Here is a 25,665-nt window from a genome sequence, read left to right as displayed (position 1 = left end):
TGAGTTTATTCTCAAAATTTTATCTCGACCTTTTTCTCGAAATTTAACAAGTTTTTTCTCGAAATTTAACAAGTTTATTCTTAACATTTTATTTCGACTTTTTTCTTGAAATTTAACAACTTTAATTTCGAGATGGTTTTATTTTTTTATTATTGCTTGGCCCTAATCCTCTTCCGTAAGTAACAGCTGCGGAAAATTCAGCTATTGAAAAAAAAAAAAATACAAAACAGTTAGTTAAATTGTTACAGCATCACTATTTTTACTGTATTTTGATCAAATAAATGCAGCCTTGGTGAGCATTAGAGACTTTGCCAGAAATTTAAAAAAAATTCTACCACCCCCAAACTTTTCAATGGTAGGTCAACATGTTAAATATTATCTATTTGCAGTAATGTACAGAAAGGGAATGGGACTTTGCATTTTCTTTGCAATAAATTTAGTGAGACTCTTGTCACCAAAAGTGCACAAACAGGGCTAGTAAATCTCAAGCCATTGACTAGCAGTGTTGCTTAATAGTCATTAGCTATAAAGATACTATAGTCTAAAGGGCCCAGTGCTTGTGTTTATGTGTAAATGTGCAAGACCAGCCAAAAGGAGTGACAGGATTGTGCAAAGGTGCAGAGAAAGGCTGAAGGCAGAAATCCAAGTGGGATTTAAGGGCAGGTCCTTGTGCTACCTTTGCAGGTAGGGGGTGGGGTCCAAGTGCCATTCTCCAAGCACACACTCCTGCTAGAACCCTCCATGGTGTAGCCTGCGTAACATGAGTACACCACCACATCTCCAAACTGGAACACTGCCCCGCGGACTACCCCATTTTCCACGTACAGTGGTGGGCCGCAGGACACCCCTGTGTGTGATTAAAATGGACCGGACCAGTAGGTTAGAAAGGAAGATTCTCAGCAAGGCTGAGCAGTCCATTGAAGAACTAAAGAGAGCTTTCTGGGTCTGGCATTTTCGAGCTCTCTCATTTCAATCTTTTTAGGTAGATGTATTTTCAAATATTTGACAAGTCTTTCATGTAACAGGAAGCATAATTAGTGTTGGGAACATACAAACATAACTACAAAACAGGAGATGGTGCACAAGAAATGCACATTTGAGATGATATAGTATTCTCTAACATCTGATAACAGTAATCCTACAGGCAGTGAGTGAAATTCAACAGGTGTCTCACAGAGAGAAAAGTGAACCTACACACATACTGTTCAGATTCAGGCAATAACCAGTTATAAATGTGCACACAATCCATCATATACATACGCATGTCATATTACAGAGCTAGCATGCAAATTGCCTAAGGATCAAAATATCACAAATAATACAGCGCAAAAAAGGAACATTAACTAACTGTGAGAGAAAAGGCTTGTATTGTTTTGTATGATAACATGCAGAAGCAACGGGGACAGAGGAAAATAGAGGCGAAAATTTCAAACAAAACAGACAATATGAAAGAGATTCCATGCACTGAAAAACGCAATTGTTTACAATCAATGTGACGCATAATGTTCCAAAACCTTGTTAGCTAATGAAATTGATTTTAATAGAGTTTGATGTTAGCATGTTGGTATGCTAATGGTAAAACATTATAGTAACAATCATAAAAATATTGCCACAGCCACACAAATATTGGGTAAACTAATGTCTTTTTAATTACAGATACAGTATTCCACTTAATACTGAAAAGTGTTGATTGATTCAGTTTATTTTATCAATGTTTCTCTCATCTCATCTGCCATCTTGGAATTATTTATTTTTCACTGAACTAACTATAATGTATTCTGAGACTTATAGTTTGGCCAAAACAAGAATCTCAGAAATAGTAAAGATATCTATTTTTGCATCGGGAGCGTGCCTAAAATGCATTAAAATTCTGCTTCTGTAGACAGCTCACTAGGGTTTGGAACAGATCATTTGTCTTCAACACCATTAGCATTTGCACACATATAAGGTATGTGTCTAATAAAACTTTCCACAATTACATTACTGCAGCCTGAATGAGGAACAAATGTCATCTTACTCAAGCTGTTGTAATCAGCAGCTGTGCTTGAGTCAGCACCATTACACAAAGTGGAAGTGCTTAGAGACTAAATTAATAGTGTCTTAACTCATCACAATATGACAAATCTCCAGCTCATCAAATCAGGAAGTCTATTTGCTCTAGATTTTGTTAAATGCAAGTTGTGTGCACAGTATGTGGTTTAGAAATGTTCATGCTCTACATGTTCAGATTTATAATTGGATAATTGGATGTTTTAAAATATGGCCCAAACATCTTGGAAAAGTATTTTAGATTCTGCCTGTGCTGAACAATTTGAGATCGATTTGGGGATAGATTTGCCTCACATTAGGTGCAAAATGCTTTTGGGCATAAAAATAAATTCATATATTAAAGCTATATTTTGTCATTCAATGCAACTAATAAATATTGTAAAGATGGAAATAATGAATGCTTGTACTCACTCTCACACACCGCAGTGATTGGGGTCCAGGTCTGATCACTCCTGCAAGTTAAAGTGGCGATACCTTTTCCCTGGTTACCTTTGAACCGCTGACCTTTAGGACAACTGACTGGTACTGACTGGCCTACCAGGAAAGCCGTCTGAGTAACGTTGACTTTACCTCCAGTCCAGCCAGGAGGAGGGGGGCATGATTTGGCTGTGGGGAGGGGGGGGTTAAGTGATAAGATTTGAGTCATGTATTACTGTAAAGCCTTGCTGATTAAATAAAAAAGCAGACCTATAATGCAGTTAGTAGCATCTTAACTTCTTAGGAATGTAAATTTAGTTTGTATGTTTCTTGGTGGAAGATAGGGTGTTTCGCAATTCTCTCATTGACGAAGGCCTAACAAAAGACTTTTACCGGCTTGGTGGTGAAATTTCTTTCCCCAAAATGTCTGTTGTGCAAAGTCTTGCGAAGTTTGCATACAGAAAGAAATGTCTGTTTTTGAAAGACGTGTGAGTGAACTAAAAACTTCAATAGAGAAATTAACAAATACATAAATCAAATCTTAGAGGGAATTCACTAAAAATAAATGGCACTAAAAAAATAAATAGTGTGCAATGGTGCAGTGCCAACTGCTGGAAGGTACAATCTATAATGAGCCTAATTTTCAAACAATGGAAGTGTGTTTGAGCAGAAAAGAGTTAACTTTAATTTAGTTAACTTCTTATGACTGTATTTTCAGCACATTTAACACCAGGTTTGTGAGTGGTTAGTGAATAAAATGCAAATTTTTTCAGAATCTAAGTCTCTCATCTAGAGAGCTTCCCTTCAAATGTTGTCAGAGTATTTGAAACCATAGTGCTTGACATACGTATACAGACAGGGAAGGGTGAACTCCAGGAGCCGTTTCCCACACACATGATAAGAGACTCTCCCTGCAGTGTGTAGCCTTTGTCACAGTGGAACTCAAGAGCACGCCCACTGGACAGGTTGTGCTCATGCACTTTTCCATTCAATAAATCTGTTATCTTCTCACAGCCTCCTGAAACTGAGAGTTTGTGTATGTGCATTTGTGAAAAAGAGAAAGGAAGAGGAAAGAATGGAAAGAAAAGGTTAGATAGAGAACTTGTGCTGTTTCTTAAAGCTAAAGAGTGACCGTTTATCTGTTCTTACCTTCACACGCTGGTGTAGGTAAGCTCCATGTTCCGTCGGCTTGACAAGTGAGGTTCTGTGAACCAACCAATCTCATCCCTGGATGACACATGTAACTCACAATACTCTGGTATGTCTGACCACTTGACAAAGTAACTGCATGGGGAACCACTGGTGGAGGACCACATGACACTGCTAAACAAAAAAAAGTTTAGAGATAAAGAAGAATGAATGTGTAATAAAAACATCAATAACGGTATAACAAATAACATATTTTTCTTGTTAAGCATAAAACGATCAATAATTTGGTGCTTAATTTTATGAAATTATGCTTACAACAAGAAAAACATGCCTAATCTTGTTAATTATTAAAGATAACCAGAAAAGACGACAAAAAATCTGATTAAAAAAACGTTTTTTTTTTTCTTACCAGCACACACTGCCTGAGTTCCACTCCAGGTTTTATCACCTTGACATATTTGAACAGAGTCCCCCTGGATGATGTAAAATAATAATATAAATATATACATGCTTACTAACTCTAATTCACCAGTATTATAAATTCATTTATTAGGGCAATGATTTGGGGGGAATATGGATTTAGATAATATAAGGACTAATCCCTGTTATTAACTGGGATATTAGAGTGTTTCCCTGCCTATGGCCTGAGACACTGGGATAGGTTTCTGCATCCCTGTGACCCTACACAGGTCAAGTAGTTTAAAAATGGATGGATAAATATGTACCTGTAGTTCAAATCCCGGTAGACAAGTATAGCTAATAATATCTCCATAATTGTAGCTCTTGCCCTCAACCAAACCATTAGGAATGGGGAGAGGCTTCTCACAAATAACAGGGACACAGGACTTGGAAGAGAAAGATGGAGACCATTTGCCCGAGGTCTGGATGAAATAAAAGGAAAATAACATTGAGACATATTTAGAAAATGACAATTTTATCACCAAATGATGCAAGGAGTGTCTACACAGAATGATGATCTTAGCATATCACTTACTGCACACTCAGATAATCCAGGTCCCTCAAGAAAGTACCCTGGTATACAAGAGATTATGACTACGCCCCCTACAGGTGTGAGCTGCTTGCCTGTGACAACTACATTGGTGAGGTTAGCAGGCAGGCTGCAGGGTGAAAGTCGACATCTGACGCCGTGTTTGGACCAGGTGCCATCACTTTCACAGGTAATTGAGTCCGTCTTTGTTGCTAACTCAAATCCTTCTTTACACCTGTGTCAAGTGGAAACTTTCAGTTCAATGCTCCTCAGCATTTTTATGTGTACAATTTAGCTTTTACTGAATGTTTATGTTATGCAATTTTACCTGTACTGAGCTTTGCTGCCATAGGTTAACACCACTCCCGCAGTCTCTGCATTTGGGATGAGAGGAGGCACTCCACAAGAAACGGGTTCACAGCTCAGGTTGGGCTCTCCCCATCTACCCAACCTTCCACAGGAAAGATTGGGGAAACCTTTCAAATGATATCCTGGCCTACAGCGGTAGGTCACTGTATCAATAGAGTAGGCAGCACTGCCTTGTACAACAGCATTAGGCACAGCCGGGGGAGGGCTGGAACATCTCCCTCGGGTGCAGATAGGTACTCCTGGACTCCACACTCCGCCCTTGTCACATATTGCATCTGCTGGGCCAAGAATTTTATAGCCATCATCACATCGAAACCAGATGCTTGCACCACAGGTGTGGTCTCGGCCGAGAATAGTGCCGTACTTCAGAACCGGGGGACTGCAGACACATGGTCGGCATTCTGGAACTTGCCCCAGCCAGACACCCTCGGCAGCACATCGTAAAACCGGACTGCCAACAACCTCATAGCCTGGAAAGCAAATATACTCCACAACATCATCGAAATTAAAGCTTGATCCATTCAGGTACCCATGGCTAATGTCCTCAGGTGGGTCGCATGTGACTATGTCGCACCGTGGAGGAGGGTCATCCCATAGTCCATCAGCTCTGCATATTAGCGTAGGATTTCCAGTCAAGACGTATCCAATGTCACACGCATACCTAACCATACCGTTGTAGCCATAATCCGTGCCTGTTACTCTGCCATTTTCAATTACTGGTGGTTGACCACAGTAGGCTGGTAGGCACTTCGGAGGAGCCTCACTCCAACTGCCATTGGCCGAACAAACACTGGTCGGCGCTCCCTGTAGGATGAAGCCAAGATTGCAGCTGAACAACAACCTTTTACCAAACGTATAGTCGTCTCCTCTTACTAAAACATCCTTTGATACAACAGGGCGCCCACAGGAGACTGCTCTACATGTTGGAGCTTTGTTGTCCCATTTCCCATCAACCTGGCAAGTTCTAGTTTTAACACCCTCAAGGACAAACCCTTTATGGCATTCATAATGAATAAGCATCTTGACGTGAAAGGATTTTCCAACCACCTCACCATTCGCAATGCCTCCAGGATTACCACATGAGATGGGCAAACAGCGAGGAGCATCATCACTCCACTGCTGCCCAGAGATACACTGTCGGATTGTCTGTCCACTGAGCTCGTAACCCTCTTCACAACTGTACTCAGCGAGGCTGCCAAGTGGGCTATTTGTTACCATAACTGATCCATATTCAGGGCTGGGTGGAGTCTCACATTTTGCCGGAGAACACACAGGTGCGGTTCCATTCCACATGCCATCTTCTTGGCACATCAACACGACACCACCTTTTATTTCATACCCGGCATGACAATGATATTGAACCAGGGAACCGTGTAAAAAGCTGTTGTCTACTGGTAAATGTTGGCTTGTAAGTGTGTCATCTTCTGCTGATAGTTCTTTGACCTTCGAGTAGTCACCAAAATCAATGTGCGGAGGCAGGCCGCAGTCAGCAGGAGTACATTTTGGCTCAGAGCTTGACCAGCCATGTTCTTCACAAGTGAGATGATTATTACCCACTAGCAGGAAACCTGGGAAGCAGCTATAGAAAATAGTAACCCCAAACTTGCGGTCCCGTCCTTCTACAAAGCCGTTGTCAATTGGTTTTGGAGGAGAACAGTAAATCTGCACACAAGAAGGAGCCTCTTGGTGCCACTGTCCATTCTCCAGACAGGTGAGGGTTCCTGGGCCTTGTAAGCGGTACCCCCTTTGGCAGGAATATGTAACTGATTGGCTAAACTGTAGCCTGGAGTACCTAACAGAGCCATTGGGAATCTCCTTGGGTGCAGCACACTTAACAGGGTGACATACAGGTATACCTCCTATCCACAGTCCACTTTGACCACAAAGCACTGTGCTGTTACCTACTAAGTCATACCCTGCCTTACAGCTATAGATGGCAGTACTAAGATACATTAGTCCGTGAACATCCACAATTCCATTTGGTATGTCCTCAGGCTGTGGGCATTCAACAGGAATGCACTCAGGATAAGGTTTACTCCAGTTCCCATCTGCCTGGCAACGGACAGAAGCTTCCTTCCGGAGTGTAAAGCCATCCATGCAAGAGTAGGTCACCACACTAGCAAAGTAGGACAGTGTGTCTGATGGGTCACCAAAGGCAACCTCAGGTGGAGGTCCACAAAACACTTGTTTGCAGACAGGGAAAGAATCATTCCACTCTTGGGATGGGGTACAACGAAGAGTTCGTGCTCCATGGAGGACATACCCTTCCTCACAAGAAAGCTCCACAGTGCCCGACTCAGAATCCAATCCACGCAGTACAAGGTGATTCTCCTCTAAAGGTGGTTCAGGGCACTGTACTGGGGAACAACGTGGGGTTACGGTCTTGTCCCAATTTCCAAACTTTAAACAAGTCCATACAGAATCGCCAATGAGTTCATATCCTTCATTGCAGACAAACTCCACCTTGCTGCCAACTTCAAAGGTGGAGCCATGATAACGGCCATTTTTGATATCAGGTGGGGTAGGGCAGGTGAGGAGGACACAAACAGGAGGGTTGTTGTTCGACCACTGCTTATTGGCCATGCATATACGTTCCGGCTTCCCAGTAAGGCGATAACCATCATTGCAAGCATAGGTCACTCTACTGCTGTATACATAGCCATTCTTTCTTATTTGGCCCTATGTAGAGAAAAAAAAAATTGTACATGTTTAATAATGTATGTGAAATGATCAAGGATTACATTGATTTTAGAATTCTATACTGTTTTGTAATATATATACAGTGCACAGCATAAATGAGTACACCCCCTCTGGACAAATACAAAAGATGTATTTTCTTTATGATCACTAATACAATTCATGGAAAGATGGCAAAACTAAAATGTATTAAACATATACATAATAAAAACTGAGAAATATCTGTCATTAATAGCCATAAAATAATTAAATTAGCCAATTTTGTTTAAATTAAGGATTGCAGAAATGAGTACACCCTAGATTTAATTCAACAAATGTATAATATTCTTGTACTTAGTATGCCCTACATAATTTTGAATATACTGCTCTGACCCTTCTTGGCACGGAGTGTACAAGTCCATGACAAATTGTCACATCTGTCCTGTTTAACTCCTGGATGATGAGCTTCTTAAATGCCCTGATCTTTAATAGGGAGTGTTGCTCAACTCGTCTCAACAGAATCCCCCACAGGGGCTCAAGAGTGCTAAGATTGAGTGCAATACATGTCCACAGAAAGTTTTTCACCATGGGAGAATGCATATCCTCATTGTCATGTTGAAAAAATGCCCAACAATGCAGAGAATGAGGAAAGAGTAACATCTTCTGTTCAAGTTTGTGTATTAAATTACACAGTGGTGTGGGAATTCATGACAGCAATGATTAAGCACAACTCCCTCACACCTTCAGCTCTCACACATCAATATATAAGAGCCTTACTACCATTGAACTTTACTGTGGGAACAAGGCACTTCTCACAGTACTCCTCCTCTAGCAAAACCATAACATTTTGGATGCTGTAAGATCCAAAATGATTGATTTGGTCTCATGAGACCAGAGTATTGATTCCCAGAATCTATATTTTGTAAATATGGGCTTTGGAAATGGCTAACTGACTTTATTGTGTTTTGGCAACAGTAGGTAGTTCCAGTGAGAACAACAACCATGCATGTCATTTGTGCAGGCTGCATCTTACTCTGTGAGATAAACAGTCACTCTTTTCATAGCTTTTGCTGGCTGTGAGATACTCACTTGGTATTTCTCCAGATCTTTGTCTGGCAAAAAAATCCCTCACCACTAAATGAAAGCTTTAAATGAAGGCCTGATTATTTCAGGGGACTTGTCACAAGTCCATTGTTTTTGAATTTCTGTGTTACTTTTGCAATATTTTCACAATTGAAACAATGATTTGGTAATCCTCTCGTACCACTGTCCTCTTTTGTGCTAAGAAATAAGTCTCCTGACAGTTCTCTCCCAAGTGGTTCCATTGTTGTCAGCATTAAGTCTGAGAATGATTCAGTGGGCTATATAACACTTTTAATTGTCAAGAAATTACTTCTCTTTAAATGGTTTGGTTCAACATACTTACCTGTTGATCAAACATTGCCTTAAACTTACACCAGAACATTTTTTTTTTTTTTATTTTGTAACTTTTTGGAGGGTGTACTCATTTTTGCTACACAACATTTTATCACCTTGATAAGAAAATCGTATTTTCCTGAATCATTTTGATACGCTTCTTTGGTAATTGACTGGCTGGAACATTGTATCTCTAAAGAACACTAACAAGTCTTCTAATTAATTGAGTAATTGCTGACTTTCAGAAGTTTCAGAGGGTGTGTACTCATTTATGCTGTGCACTGTATAAATGTATATATATATATATTGGTAACATGGTGCCAATATCTCATGCTCCCAGATAGACAGTATTGAATTTACCTGGATGAAACCATTTGCCAAGCGAGGTGGGCTGGGACAGGAAATAGGCTGGCATGTGGGCAAGACACCTCCCCACTCACCGTTGGCTTTACAAATTCTCCTCTTCTCTCCTCGAATGAAATACCCTTTATCACAGCTGTACGCAATTACCGCTCCAAAACTATAATTGCTCCCACTTACATAGCCCTTCTCAATACTGTCTGGCTTTGAGCATCTGACAGGCATACAGCCAATGTCCATAGGCGAGGGTGTCCACTCTCCCCCTATCATGCACTTCAGGGTTCCTGTTGTGTTGAGAACAAAGCCCTCTTCACACTTGTAGTTGACCTCTGTGTTGCTAGCATACTTCTGTTTGTTTATGGAGTCCAGAATGGCATGAGGTAAATCTGGGGGACGCTGGCAGAAGTTGGCAATGCAGTGAGGAATGCCAAAGCCATCTGGAGGTGCCCAAACACCTTGGGCATTACAGAACAGTTTCGTATTGTTACCAGCAGTGTAGCCATCATCGCAGAAATAGATAGCAGTGTCCCCAAAAAGCTGGTGTCCAGTGTCAGGTAGGGCATGGTCAACTTGGGGTGGTGGCCCACAAGACAGAGGCACACACTGGGCAGAATTATGAGTCCAGTTGCCACTTGGGAGGCATTCTTGTGTTTCTGTGCCAAGCAGGGTGTAACTACAATAAAACAGATTTTACAAATCATTGTTGTCAAATCATTACTACAGTGATTGAAAAAGATATTTTAAAGGACATCAAACATCTGTTTTTGCTGAACACCGACAAATATAATTGGATCAAACTCCTTGGCACAAAAGTTTACATAAATGAAGCTAGTTACCCCTCTTTGCAAATATAGATGATTCTGCTACCCAGCGTAAAGTTGTCGCCCTTAATCACAGCGTCCCTCAAAGGAGGAGGTTTGCCACAGTCCACCCTGGCACAGATGGGGGGAGGAGATGCCCACTCTCCTGATGACTCACACTTCAGTTCCATGGCACCCTGCAATCTTTACACACACAAAAAACAAGGTGAGTCAACACATTCTCTGACATCTAGATTGTGTAAAACCAACCATACAATCTAAAAATGTTTTTCTGTACAGTCCCTGCTACAAGAGTCAGTGATGAAAATGTATCAGACTTTACCTGTATCCCTCTATGCAGGTGTAGGTTAACGTGGAGAGGTAGACTTTCCCATTTTGGGTATACTCGGCATAATCCACCACTGGGGGCTCACCACAGGTTACAGGCTTACAAATATGGGGCTCTCTGCTCCACTTCAAATCAGATTGACACTGGCTTTCTACTGGCTCCTGAGGGACATAGCCCTTCTCACAACTGCAGCAGAGCAGAAAATGCAAAGATTAGCTACACACAAAAATACCATTCTTTCCCATTATGTTATTAATTAAAACAGTTAACAATTTCTTATATTCAAATAGGTCTCTTAAAAGTGGCTATACAATACCTCTAGAAACCGACTCTACATCTAACACTGAGAGTGATACCTGAAAGTCACCTTGCTTCCGTATGTGAAGTTTGCCCCTTTTAGGATTCCATATTCTGGAAGAGTGGGATGAGCACAGGAAAGGGCTGTGGGGGGAGGTCATTAGAAGTAGATTACGTTCAATGTTTTCAATGCACTTCAGACTTCAGACTGTAATTGTTTTCGTCATTGCATTAAATTCATTAAAAATCAATGCATCTGGAGACTGTCGGGAATCTGCCAAAGCAAAATGCATGTAAACACTGATTGGCATACAGTAATGTGGGTTTACCAGGCATAAAAGCCTCATAAAAGCTGCTGGCTGAGGTTCAGGATAACGTTCAGTCTGCTGGCAATGCAAAAATACTACAATGGACTGAACAAAGCTGAAGAATTTTTGGATGACCATGTCACTCTTTCAGGTTAAAAAGCCTTTATTACCAGACCCTTAGACCAAACCCTAGGCCACAGAGCATGTTTTATAGCCACAGAGACTATATTTTTCCCAGAGATGCACTCTCTACTATTGGACTTTGTTTAAAGCTGAACAATTGTTTATCAGATAAGATACGTATATATACACAGAATGTCTCTATCAGATCAATTCCCAACCCCAAAACCCAGCAGTAAGATTAATAAATAATGTATCTGCGTTGTATGTGGCTAGATTACACAAACATTTACATATAAATTGGAGGGTCCAACCATTTGGATCCCAATACAAGCTCAAATTAGTTACTATTACAAAATAACATTAGTACATTAATGGAATATTTGCATTAGCTTGCCTCTTTTAATTCTAGTGAAGAATAAAACAAGAATTATGTTCAAATCATTGTTTTGTGTGCTAGCTTTGTTTTCTTATTTTCTACACTACTGTTTTAAAAGTTTGAGGTTTTGAAAGAAGCTTATGCTCACCAAGGCTTCATTTATTTGATTTAAAAATACTACTACTACTAATAATAATAAAGAGATTTGTGAAAATATTACTACAATTTAAAATAATGTTTTTTTTTATTTTAATATATTTTAAAATTGAATTAATTCCTATAATGGCAAGGCTGAATTTTTAGCAGTCCTTACTTCAGGCTTCAGTGCCACATGATCCTTCAGATATCATTATATGCTGATTTGGTGCTCAAGAAACATTTCTTTTTATTATCAATGTTGAAAAAGTTTAGTTGAAAAAGTTGCTGCTTAATATTTTTGTATATATATATGAATACAATTACAATTATTAATTCCTTTAAAAAAAAATCATATTGAGCCCAAACTTTGGAAAGGTAGTGTATGTAGGCAAACAGTAGCACCAATATACAGATCTGAAAGCCAGGCCTACTGTACCTTTGCAGTATGGGACATCCTCCTTCCAAATTCCTTCCTCTGTGCAGGAAAGACGGGATGAGCCAATCAACTCATAGCCTTCCTTACAGGAAAAGACCACCTCACTGCCCATGATGAAATTACTGCCCTCACGATGCCCAAACTCCGGAGCACCTGGATCTTTACATTTTACAGGCTCTTGTGAAAATAAAGAAAAATAAAATTGTCTTCAGTTTATGAATGTATTTGTTAAGTAAAACATATTAGTGATTCTAGAAACTTGTGGTGGACAATATGTTGTCCGATTGGTAAAGGATTGGCAGACTGGGTCCAAAATGCACAACTGCAATAATAATCATGCAACTGTGTGGACTGGCAGTGCACTCATCAAGAGACTGCTACTTGTGGAAACTTATTTGTCCATATAAATTGTCCAAATTATAACGAGATGTTACCTGTGCAGTTTCTTCCATCTCCACTGTAAGGAGGTATGCAGGTGCATATATGAGAGCCATCAGTGTTCTGGCAACTAGCATGTTCATCACATTCAGAGCCCAGAGAACATTCATCCACATCTGTAGTATGAGCACAAACCAACATAAAACAAAGGCATGCAAAATGTAAATGATAAATGAAAGACCAAATGTAAAATGATATTCCAGGTTCCATGTGCACCTGTGCATAGTAGTGTTTGATAACTTAATATAGACCTATTGTCTATTCACTCTGCCTATCTGGTTCTTTCAAACATTTGCTGTGTATCACTTACCCAGACAAGCAGGTGGGTTGCCAATCCATTTGCCATTATTGGTACACAGCAACTTACTCTCTCCGAGGAGATAGAACCCGTGTTTACATTGATAAAGCACTGAGCTCCCAGCATAGAAATCCTCTCCATGATACTGGCCATGCTCCAGATCAGGGGGAGGACCACACTCCACACCTACATATACAGAGAAAAGCCCTGGTACAGATTAATGACGGTTCTGGTACATGGTAATCAGTAACGTTAATATATGCAGTACATGTGAGTGTGTGCACAAAGTGTCTATTTGTGTTATGGCATGTGTTTATTTGCATTTTAAATTGTTAAAGATAAGTTGTATGATTGTATATCAGTACAGTGTAAGTATATTGTGGTATACGTGGCTGTGATGGTAGTTCTGAACGTGTCATTTTTTAAACAGTCAATGTATGCTTTTGTGTCTTTTATTGTTTATCTGTGCATTCACATCACTCACGTTCACATATCGGCTCTGCATGGCTCCACTGGCCTCTGTTTAAGCACTGCTGCACTGGCTCCCCCACCAGATAGAAGCCAGGACTGCAAGAGAACTGCACCTTAGAGCCTGGACTCACAGCTTTACTGGATGAGCGCAGTTGAGGAACAAAAGATTCCACCAGGGGGCAGTCTAACAAAGACCAAAACAGTGGACAACAAATGTTACACTTGAACATGCCTACATGGTTAGGATAATATGTGTTTGGTCGTTACACATCAGGATACATTTGATAATGTGAGTACAGTTGTTGTTATGTAGTAGTATGTAAAATTCACACCAAGACCAGCAGAGAAACAGTTTTGTTCGCCATTGCACACACAGTTGATAGACAATAATAGATCAATTGTTACCAGCGCAGAAAGTGCTCTTGCTGCTGGTCTTTACTCGGCCCGTGACCCCTCCTAAGAAGTCAGGCCAGGCAAACACGTTCCCTTTCTGCAGATCACGTGGACAGCTGCTGGCCAGAGATCGGATCTGACAATAGTTGGAAATATGTTTAGTTTCTGATCTCACAGCCGTTCAGAAAAATAACTTTTTTCAGGCTCAGTGAACTCTATACACTGTTACATGACAGTAAGAGTAAGGAATGTGTATAAAGTGTTACCTGCTGTGGTGATAAAACATAGTTCCATATATTAAGTTGGCTAACAGTGCCCACAAAGGACTCTACTGGGTTGAAGCCATCCCCCCTCTGGTCCTGATCCTGTCCAAGTACCAGAGCGCCCCCTCCTGTTTGATGTATAGAGCAAACATTTCATCAGCTGGATGCACTTTCTCTTTGAAGCACCATAAAGTAATAAAGGTGTCTTAATAAACTGGCAGTGTATTTGAATTGTTTATCAGGTATAAAGATCAACCTGGTATTGTAGTGCCAACTGATAGTCCTTTTCCTCCATCTGAAGGGCTCCCATCAATATAGACTCTCCAATCGCCATCCTTGCTGCGCCATGATACACCAATGTGGTGCCAGAGGCCATCATTTACTGCTGGGCAGTCAGTGATTCGCTCCTTTCCATTAACATACAAGACCCACCTGAAAGTATGAATGTAAGAAAAACAAGGGAAGAGAGACAGAAGAGAATGCAAGAAAAAGAGTGAGGGTTAAACAAGTAAAATCAAACCTTTTTGTTTGGCTTTTATATTTGTTTGAGTGTTGGTAAGATCAGCTTACACAAAATACAGCTTACACAAAGACTTTAAAGAGATAGTTCACCCAGAAATGAAAATTTGATGTTTATCTGCTTACCCCCAGGGCATCCAAGATGTAGGCGACTTTGTTTCTTCAGTAGAACACAAATGATGATTTTTAACTCCAACCATTGCGGTCTGTCAGTCGTATAATGCATGTCAATGGGAACTTCGTCTATAAGAGTAAAAAAAAACATGCACAGACAAATCCAAATTAAACCCTGCGGCTCGTGACGGCACATTGATGTCCTAAGACACGAAACAATCGGTTTGTGCAAGAAACCGAACAGTATTTATATCCATTTTTTACCTCTAAAACACCACCATGTCCAACTGCCGTCCACATCCGATTGGTGAGGTAGGAAAACACGTTCTGATGACAGAAGTGATCTCTCGCGTTTTGCTTCAATGAGTGCGAGAGATCACTTCCGGTGTCAGAGCGCGTTCAGACCTCACTAACCGGATATGCAGGGCAGTTGGACATAGTGGTGTATTAGAGGTAAAATATTATATACATACTGTTCGGTTTCTCGCACAAACCGATCGTTTCGTGTCTTAGGACATCAATCTGTCATCACGAGCCGCAGGGTTTAATTTGGATTTTCCTGTGCATGTTTTTTTTTTACTCTTATAGACAAAGTTCCCACTGACATGCATTATAAGACTGACAGACCGCAACGGCTGGAGTTAAAAATCATCATTTGTGTTCTACTGAAGAAACAAAGTCACCTACATCTTGGATGCCCTGGGGGTAAGCAGATAAACATCAAATTTTCATTTTTGGGTGAACTATCCCTTTAAACAGGTCATAGCATATAAATTGAGGTATGTAAATGAAAACACATCTCTCACCCATTATAGTCGATGAGGAGGAAGGCATTGTCACTTCCTTCTACAGCATAGGAGATGGGAGTTCCATAATTAACAGTGTCTGATGACCTCATCCAGAATGTACACGTGATCTGTGTAAGAGATGGCATCTGACCGTCCATCATCACATAACCATGGATACCAGAAACTTCAAACTCCAGATCAAAAGAGTAGGGCATTTCTGTTTGAAAAAAAAAAAAAAAAGATAACAGATGATACGTGATTATCACTGGGGGTCATAAATGATTTTTAAATATGTCTGAGATGAAATTATAATGTTAATTAGGTTTTAACCCAAATATTATAGAATAAATGTATATAAACAAATATAAATTATATAATTTATCTTTAATGTTAATGTATTCATTTGTGTTTATGTTTTTGTAGCTTAATTCTAATAAATGGTCTTTTTGGACTGGGGAAGAAGTTTGTTGTCACAGTACATCGAACTTTATCTGAAAACATCAATGAAAAAAATTATTCTGTATAACAGGGTGTGAAAATTGACAATCTATTAGTATTATTTTAGATCATTTTAAGTGCTGCTGGGAATTTTCCAAACTTTTCTGGGAACACATCTCAATTAAAGTGTCTCTAACAAGCCTTTTAAAACTTATCTCTATGATGATGGTGATTTCCATGATTTTTTCATCTCTTTCCCTCAATACCTGTCTCACACCTGGTTCCGTTGAACCCAGGAGGGCATCGGCAGCTGAAAGTGGCCACTCCATCCACACAGGTTGCGCCATTCAAACACAAATTCGGATCACAGTCATCTACGTCCACCTGGCACAGTCTGCCTTTGTATCCATTCACACATTCACACCTGATCGCAAATGTGAGACAAAGTCTGTTATCTATTATATGTCTGTGGTTGATTGCATTATAAACATCTTCCTAATGCATATGCATGAACAGTTTCCACAAATGCTTCCTCACTAACCTGAAATCATTGACAGCATCCACACATGTACCTCCATTCAGACAGGGGGCGCTGTAGCACTCATCAACGTCAACCTCACAATTGTCGCCAGTGAAGCCCTGAGGACATGTGCAGAAATACCCACCCTCCAAATCTTTACAAACACCTCCGTTTTGGCACGGGCTGGAAGCACACTCATTTATTTCCAACTCGCAATGTGGACCTAGATGTAAATGACAAAGAAATTCCTTGAAACCCATTGAGTACTGCGTTAGAATTGAAGAGCATTCAGTTCAATGTATTATACTATATCTGACAATATATGCAAGTGAAGAGGTGTGACAGAGGTGAAGTGCTGACCTGTGAATCCATCTGGACAGCTACATGTGAAGCGATTCACTTCATCCACACAGACTCCTTCATTCTGACATGGAGAAGAGCTGCATTCGTTCACCTCTGCCTCACACAGCAAGCCTTCCAGAGACAAAACAGACACATAAACACAAAGACATATGGAACAACCTGATACTTGGGACAATCAACAAGCAACCAACACATTATTATTTCTATTATAATTCATGTTGCCATGTTTTCTATTAAACTAAGTCACATCACAGTCTCTTCGAGATCTTGTGTTAATGTGGCAGGTCCTCCTCTCACTTTTCACCTGTATTCTGCTGTTACACCCTCACATTCATGGCATGCTTTAAGGCCACTTTGAGAACACCATGAGCTCAAGGGAGGCCAAGGAGATGTCTTTATCAGCTGTTGTCACTAGCCAAATTTCCATTCAAGGATTTTTAGTGCATCAAAATGTTTACAGATATAGCCGATAAATGCTAATCGATACAATTGCGACAAAGTGCTGACACAATCTTGGTTTGTTTAACATCAGTGTATAAATTCTATGTTGATTCTTCAAAAACATTTCACTGTATCAGTTTATATAACGGTCCCATTACATGAAAAAGTTTTTTCCCACGTTGTCGATAACAGAACAAAGCAAAAGGTGGATGGAAACTTGACTAATGTTGAGCTCGTATTTCATAATATTTATCATTGTACTTTCTTTTCCAATTTTTCTGTAAAGATGTGTCTCTTTTGCCACCTTGGATAAACACCCGAGACCCATACATAGATTCAGAAAGGAACAAAAATGCTTCAATTCAAATTCACCATATCTAGGGCAGCCACATGCTTAATCACGGCCACGTTTTAAAGAGGAGAGACAATGGCCTGAATGGAAAAGTGTTGTAAGGTTCTGAGAATGAGAGCTTGTGTAGTTTCACTGCCAGACTCGAGAGATTCAGAGACAGCTAAATCCATCACAATAGTGAGACTAAAGGAAACTTTCAACAGAGAGGAATTTTGGGGTTGGGGTTTAATTGCCTCAAACATTTCAATCGTACAACTTGGTTTTTGCAGTTCTTTTGGGATTCCCCAGTGTGAATCTGAGCTGTCAGATTATGTGAGTGGACTTTCTCATACCTACAAACCCAGGCTGACACTGACATTGGAAATCTCCCATGCCATCTCTGCACAAGCCACCATTTTGACAAGGAGCAGAATCACATTCATCAATGTCGCTCTCACACTTGGCTCCTATAAGGCAATGAATTCGGAAAATGGGAAAAGAGTGGACAGTGATTGGCAGTGATTAACTCAACCACAGAGGCTAAGGTAAATCTATCAAAATAGTATAGTGTAATACCAGACACACATTGCAGAACATAGCACAACAGATATTTTGAGACAACAGCAATTAACTATAAAAGTTTAAAATGTTGTTTTCTTTAAGCAAGCTGTTTTTTACATGTGAGCTATGATTATAGAACATGCCAAACCTGTGAATCCCGGAAGACAGGTGCATACATATCCGACCCCGACTTCCTCACAAGTGCCTTGGTTTTGACACGGATTCAGGAGGCATTCATGGAACATCTGCGGGAGAGAATATAGCTACATTTTCAGCTATTTTATTCCAGCCCCCAGGGGATGCTGTGACACCAACAAAAAGTTATAAACGCTATTCACTGAAGTCATGTCATTGCATTAAATAATAAAACAGAAAACCAACTGGCATCTTTAAACAGATGATGCAAGATCTTTCTTTAGGACTAACTATTTAACCACAGTATTAACTATTTAATGGCTTTTATAATGTTAGTTCTTCTAAAGTTCACACAAATATGCTTTTGTTTGATGTTTTGTTTGTGCCATCTTTTTTTTAAAATAAAACACTTGTTATTTGTATTTAGTATAATGGCATTCATACATTTAGTGGTGTGACTTAGGTGTCCAAATACATTTTAGGGTCAATATATGTAATCCAAACACACCAGGAGCACGTTTTAAAGTTCCAAATATTTCCAGATTCAGGTACCAACCGATGAAATTGAGAAAACGACTCACCTGGCTACTGGCTTGATAATCCTTTCTCACGACCACTTCTGGCGCTGTAGTTGCACTTTCCTCTTTAGGCAGAAAACTAGAGCCAAAGCCTGAGTCAGACCAAGAGAAAAGAGGGAAAAAAGTACAACGAGACAGAAATGAGAAAATGAAACAGACAGAATAAGCACAACATACACATAAAAAAGATGTGAAAGAGGAGAATTTCTGCTGTCAAAACTGGAAAACATTTTCCAAAGGCATTCATCATCCTCATCTTTTCCACACTGATGCACTTTTTCCCTGCGTGTACAGAGAATCAGATTCCATTATGTGCATTGGATTCTCATTGCAAATCGTTCACACACCTACCCAGAGCCTGAAAATGGCCCATATATTCCACTGGTGAATGAATGAAGAAACCCTCTGCACACCACTGTCTTGCACAAGCAACACTTTATAACACATTAAAGGTAAAGCGTGTCATTTTTTATGTTAAAATACTTCCTCTAACCAAGTTAGAGTACATAAAATAAGCTAGGTTGGGGGGTCCACATTGGTTGAAAATGCATTCCAGAGACGGGGCGGTCAGAGTACCGGCAACATGTGAGAAGTGGCGGTATGCAAAAAATAGTAAGGGAGAAACAGATTAAAATATAGAAGACCGGCCCATTTCAAGCAATGCTTTGATCAAATAAATGCAGACTTGAGCCTTGTTTGGACAGTTGTTGTTTCTCATGTGGACGTCTGTAAAACTAAATTTGCATGGTACCTCAGTGATAAAACTCATGCTTTCAAATGGCGATTTATTGATTGAGCGTTAATGTTGTATGCTTGTAATAATACGAATAAATTCATACTTATTTTAATAATAGGAAAATAATATCCTATTTATTATAAATCTGTTTTAAATCTCCTGGTTTAGGCCTATATTTTGAATTTATATAACTGTATATGATACATTTTTAAAAAATTTTTAAAAACAGCCCATTTCGAAGGTTTATATGCTGTTTTTCTCTTTCTCCTTTCGCTGAGGTGGAGCAGTGATGAAATATTGTTCCCTGCATTTCAGTAATAAGAGTGTACATATTTAAAATGCATGCAAATTACAGTGTGTCACAGTCATGTTCAGATTGCCTTAGTTTTCATGGACTTTCAGTTTGTTTTCTTTAATCACACGTGTTCCTTTGTTCTATTTTCCCGCCACAATCCGTCACCATGGAGACTGCACCAATCATCACAGCTGTTTGTCATTTGAGTTAATCGTCTGTGTATTTAAGTTTAGTTCTGTTGGTTTGTCTTTGTCTAGTCTCGTTTCGATTACAGTTCTGTTAGATAAGATTGCTTTTTTGTTGGATTGTACCTGTGTGGATTATTAAAGACTACCTGTTTGTTCTCATCTTCATCTTTGTGTGTGTTTACACCACCTGTGTGATACAGAAGACCAGACCTAGAAAAAGATTAGTGGCATGTTTTGTTGAAGCGTTTTTGTTTGTGTTTTGTGATTATGCATTTTTGGTTTCTTTCAGCATTATGGACCACTTTGCAGCAGTCAAACTGTTATGCCTTGAGCATAAGGACCTAACCGCTCCCTTGAGGAACATTTGGAGGAATTCCTCAGCCTTGTGCCAGCTACGTCTTTCCCGGACAACTGCCTTTGCAGCTTCCTGTATGCCGGCCTCAACGCCGCCACCAAAGAGCAGATGTCCAGGGAAGGCCCTTGAGGGAGCTTCGCCAGATGCATAGAGTGGGTGCTGGTGTCCACCCACAGTGGACGTCATCGTCGACGATGACACTAGCCCCACTAGCTACCCAGTGCCCAGCCAACACCACCCAGACTGCGGGGATTGGCAGCATGAGCCCAAAGCAGAATGCGAAAGGGACTTCGCCCTGACGTTCAAGTCAGCGCCAACGAGAGCAGAACATCACCACAGAGCCTGAGAAACGTGGATCTGACAAGGTGTGTGAGCCGGCTGCACCATCTGTTGCCAAGGGAGTGCTAGTGGAATTCGAGGTTATGGAAGTAAGCCCCACCCACCCTCCCTTCACTGAGAGTGAGTTTTTCCCAAACACATGGAGGAACTGTTTTGATTTTGGAGAGGTTAACTTTCTGCCCGTCTTGCTACCATCTGAATCTGACAGTTATGTCTCCAATGGTGGTTTTCCACTGCGTGGTACTACTCAGCTCAGCTCAGTTCGGCACGGCACGGCTCGGCTTGGCTCGGCTCGCTTGCTTTCGGTTTGCTTTTCCACTGCAGTTAGTACCGCTTCAAAATGGGTGGGATTAATAGACTGATCGTTATCGTTGCGCCGCCTTTACTGGCGTGGATCCACTCCTCGTCTACCAACAAGTCTGCACCTCGTCTACTGACCACGATACAGCCATTTCTTTTTTTCAAGTTGCGTGTGACGGCCGTTTAAAGCAAGTCATTTAAACAAAGTCGCATGAACAAATGATACTGCGGTGGTACTGACTACTTAAATCTAGCGGGTTTGGTGTCATGTTTCAAATCCAATGACGCTGGTAGTGACCAATCAGTGATCAGCAGTATTTACACATCACATTTAGTATCGGTACTGCACGCTTCGAACCTCAACTGAGGTGGTACTCTTTAAGCGAGCTGTACCGTTCCATACCGAGCCACCCCATGCAGTGGAAAAGTGCCAAAAAGTGAGCCGAACCATACCATGCAGTGGAAAAGCAGCAAAATACTCTGGTCCTGCCTAACCTCCTTCTCCCACCACCTCTGCAAAATGTTTTCGAGAGCTTATTTTTTGTTGGATTTTTGCATCACTCTCCAAGCTCCTCTCCAGTCCCCAGTCACACCTGCCATCCAGTCATCGCTGCCTCCCATCAGCCCTTCAGTTTAACCTCAGCCTCCGGTGGTATGGATCCACCTCAGGACTGCTGTGAGCCATCTCCTCCTGGGTGTGAAGAGCCCATGGCTCTGCCTCTGGCCTCAGAGTGCTCAACTCCCCCTCAACCCATCGCCCTGGCTCCTACGCCTACACTCCTTCCACCCTTGACATCAGCAGTTACCTTCAGGCATTCGGCCTCGTTGGGCTCCCTTGGCACATCGTCGCTGCGGCTTCGTCGCAATCACCTAGGCCATTGCTGTCCCTTCACTTCATCGGCTGCACGTCATTGTCAACTCCTGTTGTCCCCATGGTGGTGTCACTGAGAACTTCTCCATGGTGCCACCATGGGGCACAGTCTCAGCTGTGGCCTGGGTCAGCGACCATCTTCCTCTGCTCAATGCTCGTCCATGGCTTTCACCACCATCTGCACCACCCTAGACACTTGTGTTCCACCTCTTCCCGGTCGGCCGCCCACCTCCAGCACATCCTTCTGTGTCCTCTACCTGTTTTTGCCTACCCTTTCGGCATCCCCCTCATCCTCTTCATCTCTTTTCTAAGGTGTGAGGTCACGCCTTGCTGGAGGGGGGTGTAATGTCACAGTCATGTTCAGTTTGCCTTAAGGCCAGAACACACCAAGCCGATGCCGACAAACTAGTGGCAACGAAAGCAGACTGTGGGGTTGGATCACGTTGGCAGCGTCTGTGTCCAAAGTTGGCCTGACACACCAAACCGATGCTAAACAGCCGACGGCCAAGTAGCACGTCAGTTCTGCGCATGCGTGAGATGAAATGCCTTTCCGTACCAGTAGGCGGCAGTAGCTGACCAGCCAATCAGAATGATCAGAATGATCCGACGGACCGACGAGCTCCAATGCCGATTCAACATTTCGAATCTGCCGAAAAAAGCAGACGACGACCAACTTCAGCCAACGGTGCAGAACACACTGAGAAAACTTAGTCAGCCGCCGAAGAAAAACTGCCCGACGGCCGACCGTCAGCTTGGTGTGTTCCTGCCTTTAGTTTTCATGGACTTTCAGTTTGTTTTCTTTAATTACATGTGTTCCTTTGTTCTATTTTCCTGCCACAGTACGTCACCATGGACATTGCACTAATCATCACAGCTGTTTGTCATTTGAGTTAATCGTCTGTGCATTTCAGTTCTGTTGTGTCTTTGTCTGGTCATGTTTCGATTACGACTGTGTAGGACAAGATTGCTTCATTGTTGGATTGTACCTGTGTGGATTATTACAGACTACCTGTTTATTCTCATCTTCATCTTTGTGTTTCTACAGCCTGTGTGTTACACAGTGAAGCGCAACAGTTATCATAATGTTCTGTAGTGATCAAAAAGGATTTAAACTGTGAATTTTGACTTGATCTCCTCTTGTAAACTCAGAGATGTGAATTTGAATGGCAATTAAATTACCACACGACCTTGATGCTTGTCAAAAAACATTAGGAAATTTGGCCAGGGATTTTTATGTGGGTGGTGGGAGGAAAAACACTGACATTCTGGCTTCGGATGACAAAATCAGACTAGCCCCTGTAAATGTTGAAAAATACCTTAGGTCCCTATGAGAAACAATTACCAGCCGAATAGGGCTTTGGTGAGCGTAAGCGATGAAATCACTGACCACAAACATTGGTGTACTTAATATAAATAAGAGAACAAAGGAAAAGACACATACTGGAGCACTGTTGGATGGCTTTAGCTCCGGTTATCGTGGTGGTACCGTAAAAGGGGCAGGAGAGGCAATAGGAACGTCCCTCCTCAGGCTGGTAATAATCTCTGGGACATGGGTAACATGGAACCAGACCAGTACGAGAGAAATGACCCGCGGAACATGGTACTGGGAAGACAGAGAGAAAGAGAAACCAAATGTATTCAGAAACCAAATGGAACTATTCCCCTGAATAAGTCTTTTATTTAGTCTTGTATTTTTAAGTAATTCTTAGGTATTTATTCAGTTGTTACATCTCACCACCGCACTCATTGACATCCATAGCCCCTCTGTTGACAGTGGTCGTGGTAGGAGGGCAGGTGAGACAGACCTGAGAGCCGAAACCTGGCTGGTATTCCCCTAGAGGACAGGACTCACACGTCTCCAACCCAGTTAATGACGAGCTGCCAGGCTGGCACTGCGCTGGAAATATGCAGACACATGCAGGTATGCACACATACAAAGACAGAGACACACTTAGAGATCCCATCTATAAGCAGTCTTCTGCTGGAATGGAATAGAGTGACGAGTAGATTGAAGAACAAACATATAGACCGCAAACTGATTACCTTTGCACTCAGCCAGGCTGCGTGAATGGAGGTAAGGAGTGGAGAAGCCATCCGGGCATGACTTACACTCCATCTGGCCCTCCTCATCTTGATATGACCCTCTCCAGCAGCTCTCACACTCAGCATACTCCAGGGAGAAATAGGTCCCTACTGGACATTGCACTATGGGTCAAAATCAACAGGGAGGTCAAAAAGGTGCATTCGTTGCAGCCAATTCATATGCCATTGGCTGGCGCTGTGCAAACCAGTTTTTTTGTGGTAAAACTGCAGTTAATTTGTGGCAAAATTACAGAAAATGCAACAGTTTACCACAAATGTTTTCCAGACGTTCACAGATCTTCACACTAACCCAAAAAAGCTTTAAATGTCTGTCACATCTTTCACTCCTGAATCTGTATCAGATGTGTCCTGTTGAATGTGTATTTCATTTTCAAACTCACCACACACCCTGCCTTTGAGAACAGACCCTGGCCGGCAGTATAGTGCAGCCTTTTTACTTTCCAATGATTTGGGGTCCGCTACGATCATCTCTGATGACACATGGAAGGTAGAGAACGGTTGCTTGCTCAATGTCCGCTTAAGCCGATTGGTTAGCTGCTCAAGTGCCCTCAGTAAACGTTTTTGATTGACCATTTCCGCAGAGTCATTCCTCGACAAGGGCAGTGGGATGCTTGCTGGGAAAAAGGAATGGTGTTGGAAGAAGTTGCAACTGGCTTTGGGAGTAAAACTAAGGCTCCATTTACACTGCAAGCCTGAATGCACAAATCAGATGTTTTGACCTTATGCGTTTTTTTGTTCCTTGAGTTTTGAATGGCCATACTAAAATTATTTATATAATTCACATCGGGTGGCACCACAATTATTTGCCAGCATGGATAAGTTAAAAGCTGTCATGGATGTTTGCTGCGCAAAATCTGACTGAATGGATATAGACCGGAAAATAAAAGCATTTGTTCATTTGTTATTTTATCTATGGCTCGTTAGATCTAGAATTCTGAAGTGAAATAAAGTAGTGCAATAAGATTACATTTATTTGAATGAATTCGAATGAGAGAGAGAGAGAGAGAGAGAGAGAGAGATTGTGAGTGTGAATTACCTCCATGCATTTGTACAGCATCTCTCTGTAATAGTGAAGCTTGTGCGTTTAATTACAAAAACAGTAAAGTTATCACCTCATTGCTGAGAAATATTCACTGGGCAGAGATTGAAAACCAGTTTTTATGCTCCTGAATGTTTCTCAGTTTCTATGCTCCTGAATGTTTCTATGTGTGCACAATTTCTTACCTATACAGGTGCTGGTCATATAATTAGAATATCATCAAAAAGTTATTTTTTTTATTGTAAATTATTTTTAAAAATGAAACTTTCATATATTCTAGATTCCCTATATGTAAAGTTTTTTACAGCTCATGAAAGTCCAAAATCCAGTATCTCAAAATATTAGAATATTTCCTAAGATCAATCAAAAAATGGATTTGCAAAACAGAAAAGTTTAAGTTCTTTAAAGTATGTTCATTTGTACACTCAATACTTGGTCAGCAGCACATATTACAGCAAATGACTTGCTCCTAGCACAAATTACAGCATCAGTGAAGTGTGGCATGGAAGTGATCAGCCTGTGGCACTGCTGAGGCAA

At 41.1% G+C, this 25,665-nt stretch overlaps 1 protein-coding gene across 3 annotated transcripts in view; it reads right to left on the bottom strand.

Moving 5' to 3' along the window:
- svep1 (sushi, von Willebrand factor type A, EGF and pentraxin domain containing 1) overlaps positions 1–25,665 on the bottom strand; it is a 93,197-nt gene that overhangs the window by 6,607 nt on the left and 60,925 nt on the right. The window contains exons 16-45 of one of the 3 annotated variants that reach the window (XM_048183900.1): positions 24,470–24,703; positions 24,030–24,191; positions 23,722–23,883; positions 23,428–23,589; positions 18,906–18,994; positions 18,338–18,434; positions 17,982–18,095; positions 16,854–16,967; positions 16,515–16,716; positions 16,240–16,397; positions 15,554–15,752; positions 14,371–14,546; positions 14,118–14,242; positions 13,864–13,987; positions 13,472–13,642; positions 13,000–13,173; positions 12,686–12,805; positions 12,252–12,428; positions 10,930–11,014; positions 10,568–10,759; positions 10,261–10,428; positions 9,425–10,097; positions 4,932–7,651; positions 4,610–4,838; positions 4,341–4,496; positions 4,025–4,088; positions 3,616–3,786; positions 3,314–3,490; positions 2,461–2,655; positions 677–847 (exon numbers count right to left, since the gene is read on the bottom strand). In XM_048183900.1, coding sequence (XP_048039857.1) covers positions 677–847; positions 2,461–2,655; positions 3,314–3,490; positions 3,616–3,786; positions 4,025–4,088; positions 4,341–4,496; positions 4,610–4,838; positions 4,932–7,651; positions 9,425–10,097; positions 10,261–10,428; positions 10,568–10,759; positions 10,930–11,014; positions 12,252–12,428; positions 12,686–12,805; positions 13,000–13,173; positions 13,472–13,642; positions 13,864–13,987; positions 14,118–14,242; positions 14,371–14,546; positions 15,554–15,752; positions 16,240–16,397; positions 16,515–16,716; positions 16,854–16,967; positions 17,982–18,095; positions 18,338–18,434; positions 18,906–18,994; positions 23,428–23,589; positions 23,722–23,883; positions 24,030–24,191; positions 24,470–24,703 — 7,761 coding nt within the window. Of the gene's footprint in view, positions 1–676; positions 848–2,460; positions 2,656–3,313; positions 3,491–3,615; positions 3,790–4,024; positions 4,089–4,340; positions 4,497–4,609; positions 4,839–4,931; positions 7,652–9,424; positions 10,098–10,260; positions 10,429–10,567; positions 10,760–10,929; positions 11,015–12,251; positions 12,429–12,685; positions 12,806–12,999; positions 13,174–13,471; positions 13,643–13,863; positions 13,988–14,117; positions 14,243–14,370; positions 14,547–15,553; positions 15,753–16,239; positions 16,398–16,514; positions 16,717–16,853; positions 16,968–17,981; positions 18,096–18,337; positions 18,435–18,905; positions 18,995–23,427; positions 23,590–23,721; positions 23,884–24,029; positions 24,192–24,469; positions 24,704–25,665 lie in introns of all 3 variants that reach the window. The other 2 variants (XM_048183899.1, XM_048183901.1) reach the window with 2 other exon arrangements.

This window comes from Megalobrama amblycephala, linkage group LG3 (genome assembly GCF_018812025.1).
Source record: "Megalobrama amblycephala isolate DHTTF-2021 linkage group LG3, ASM1881202v1, whole genome shotgun sequence".
NCBI classification, from domain to species: domain Eukaryota; kingdom Metazoa; phylum Chordata; class Actinopteri; order Cypriniformes; family Xenocyprididae; genus Megalobrama; species Megalobrama amblycephala.
This window is presented reverse-complemented; position numbering and strand designations above follow the sequence as displayed.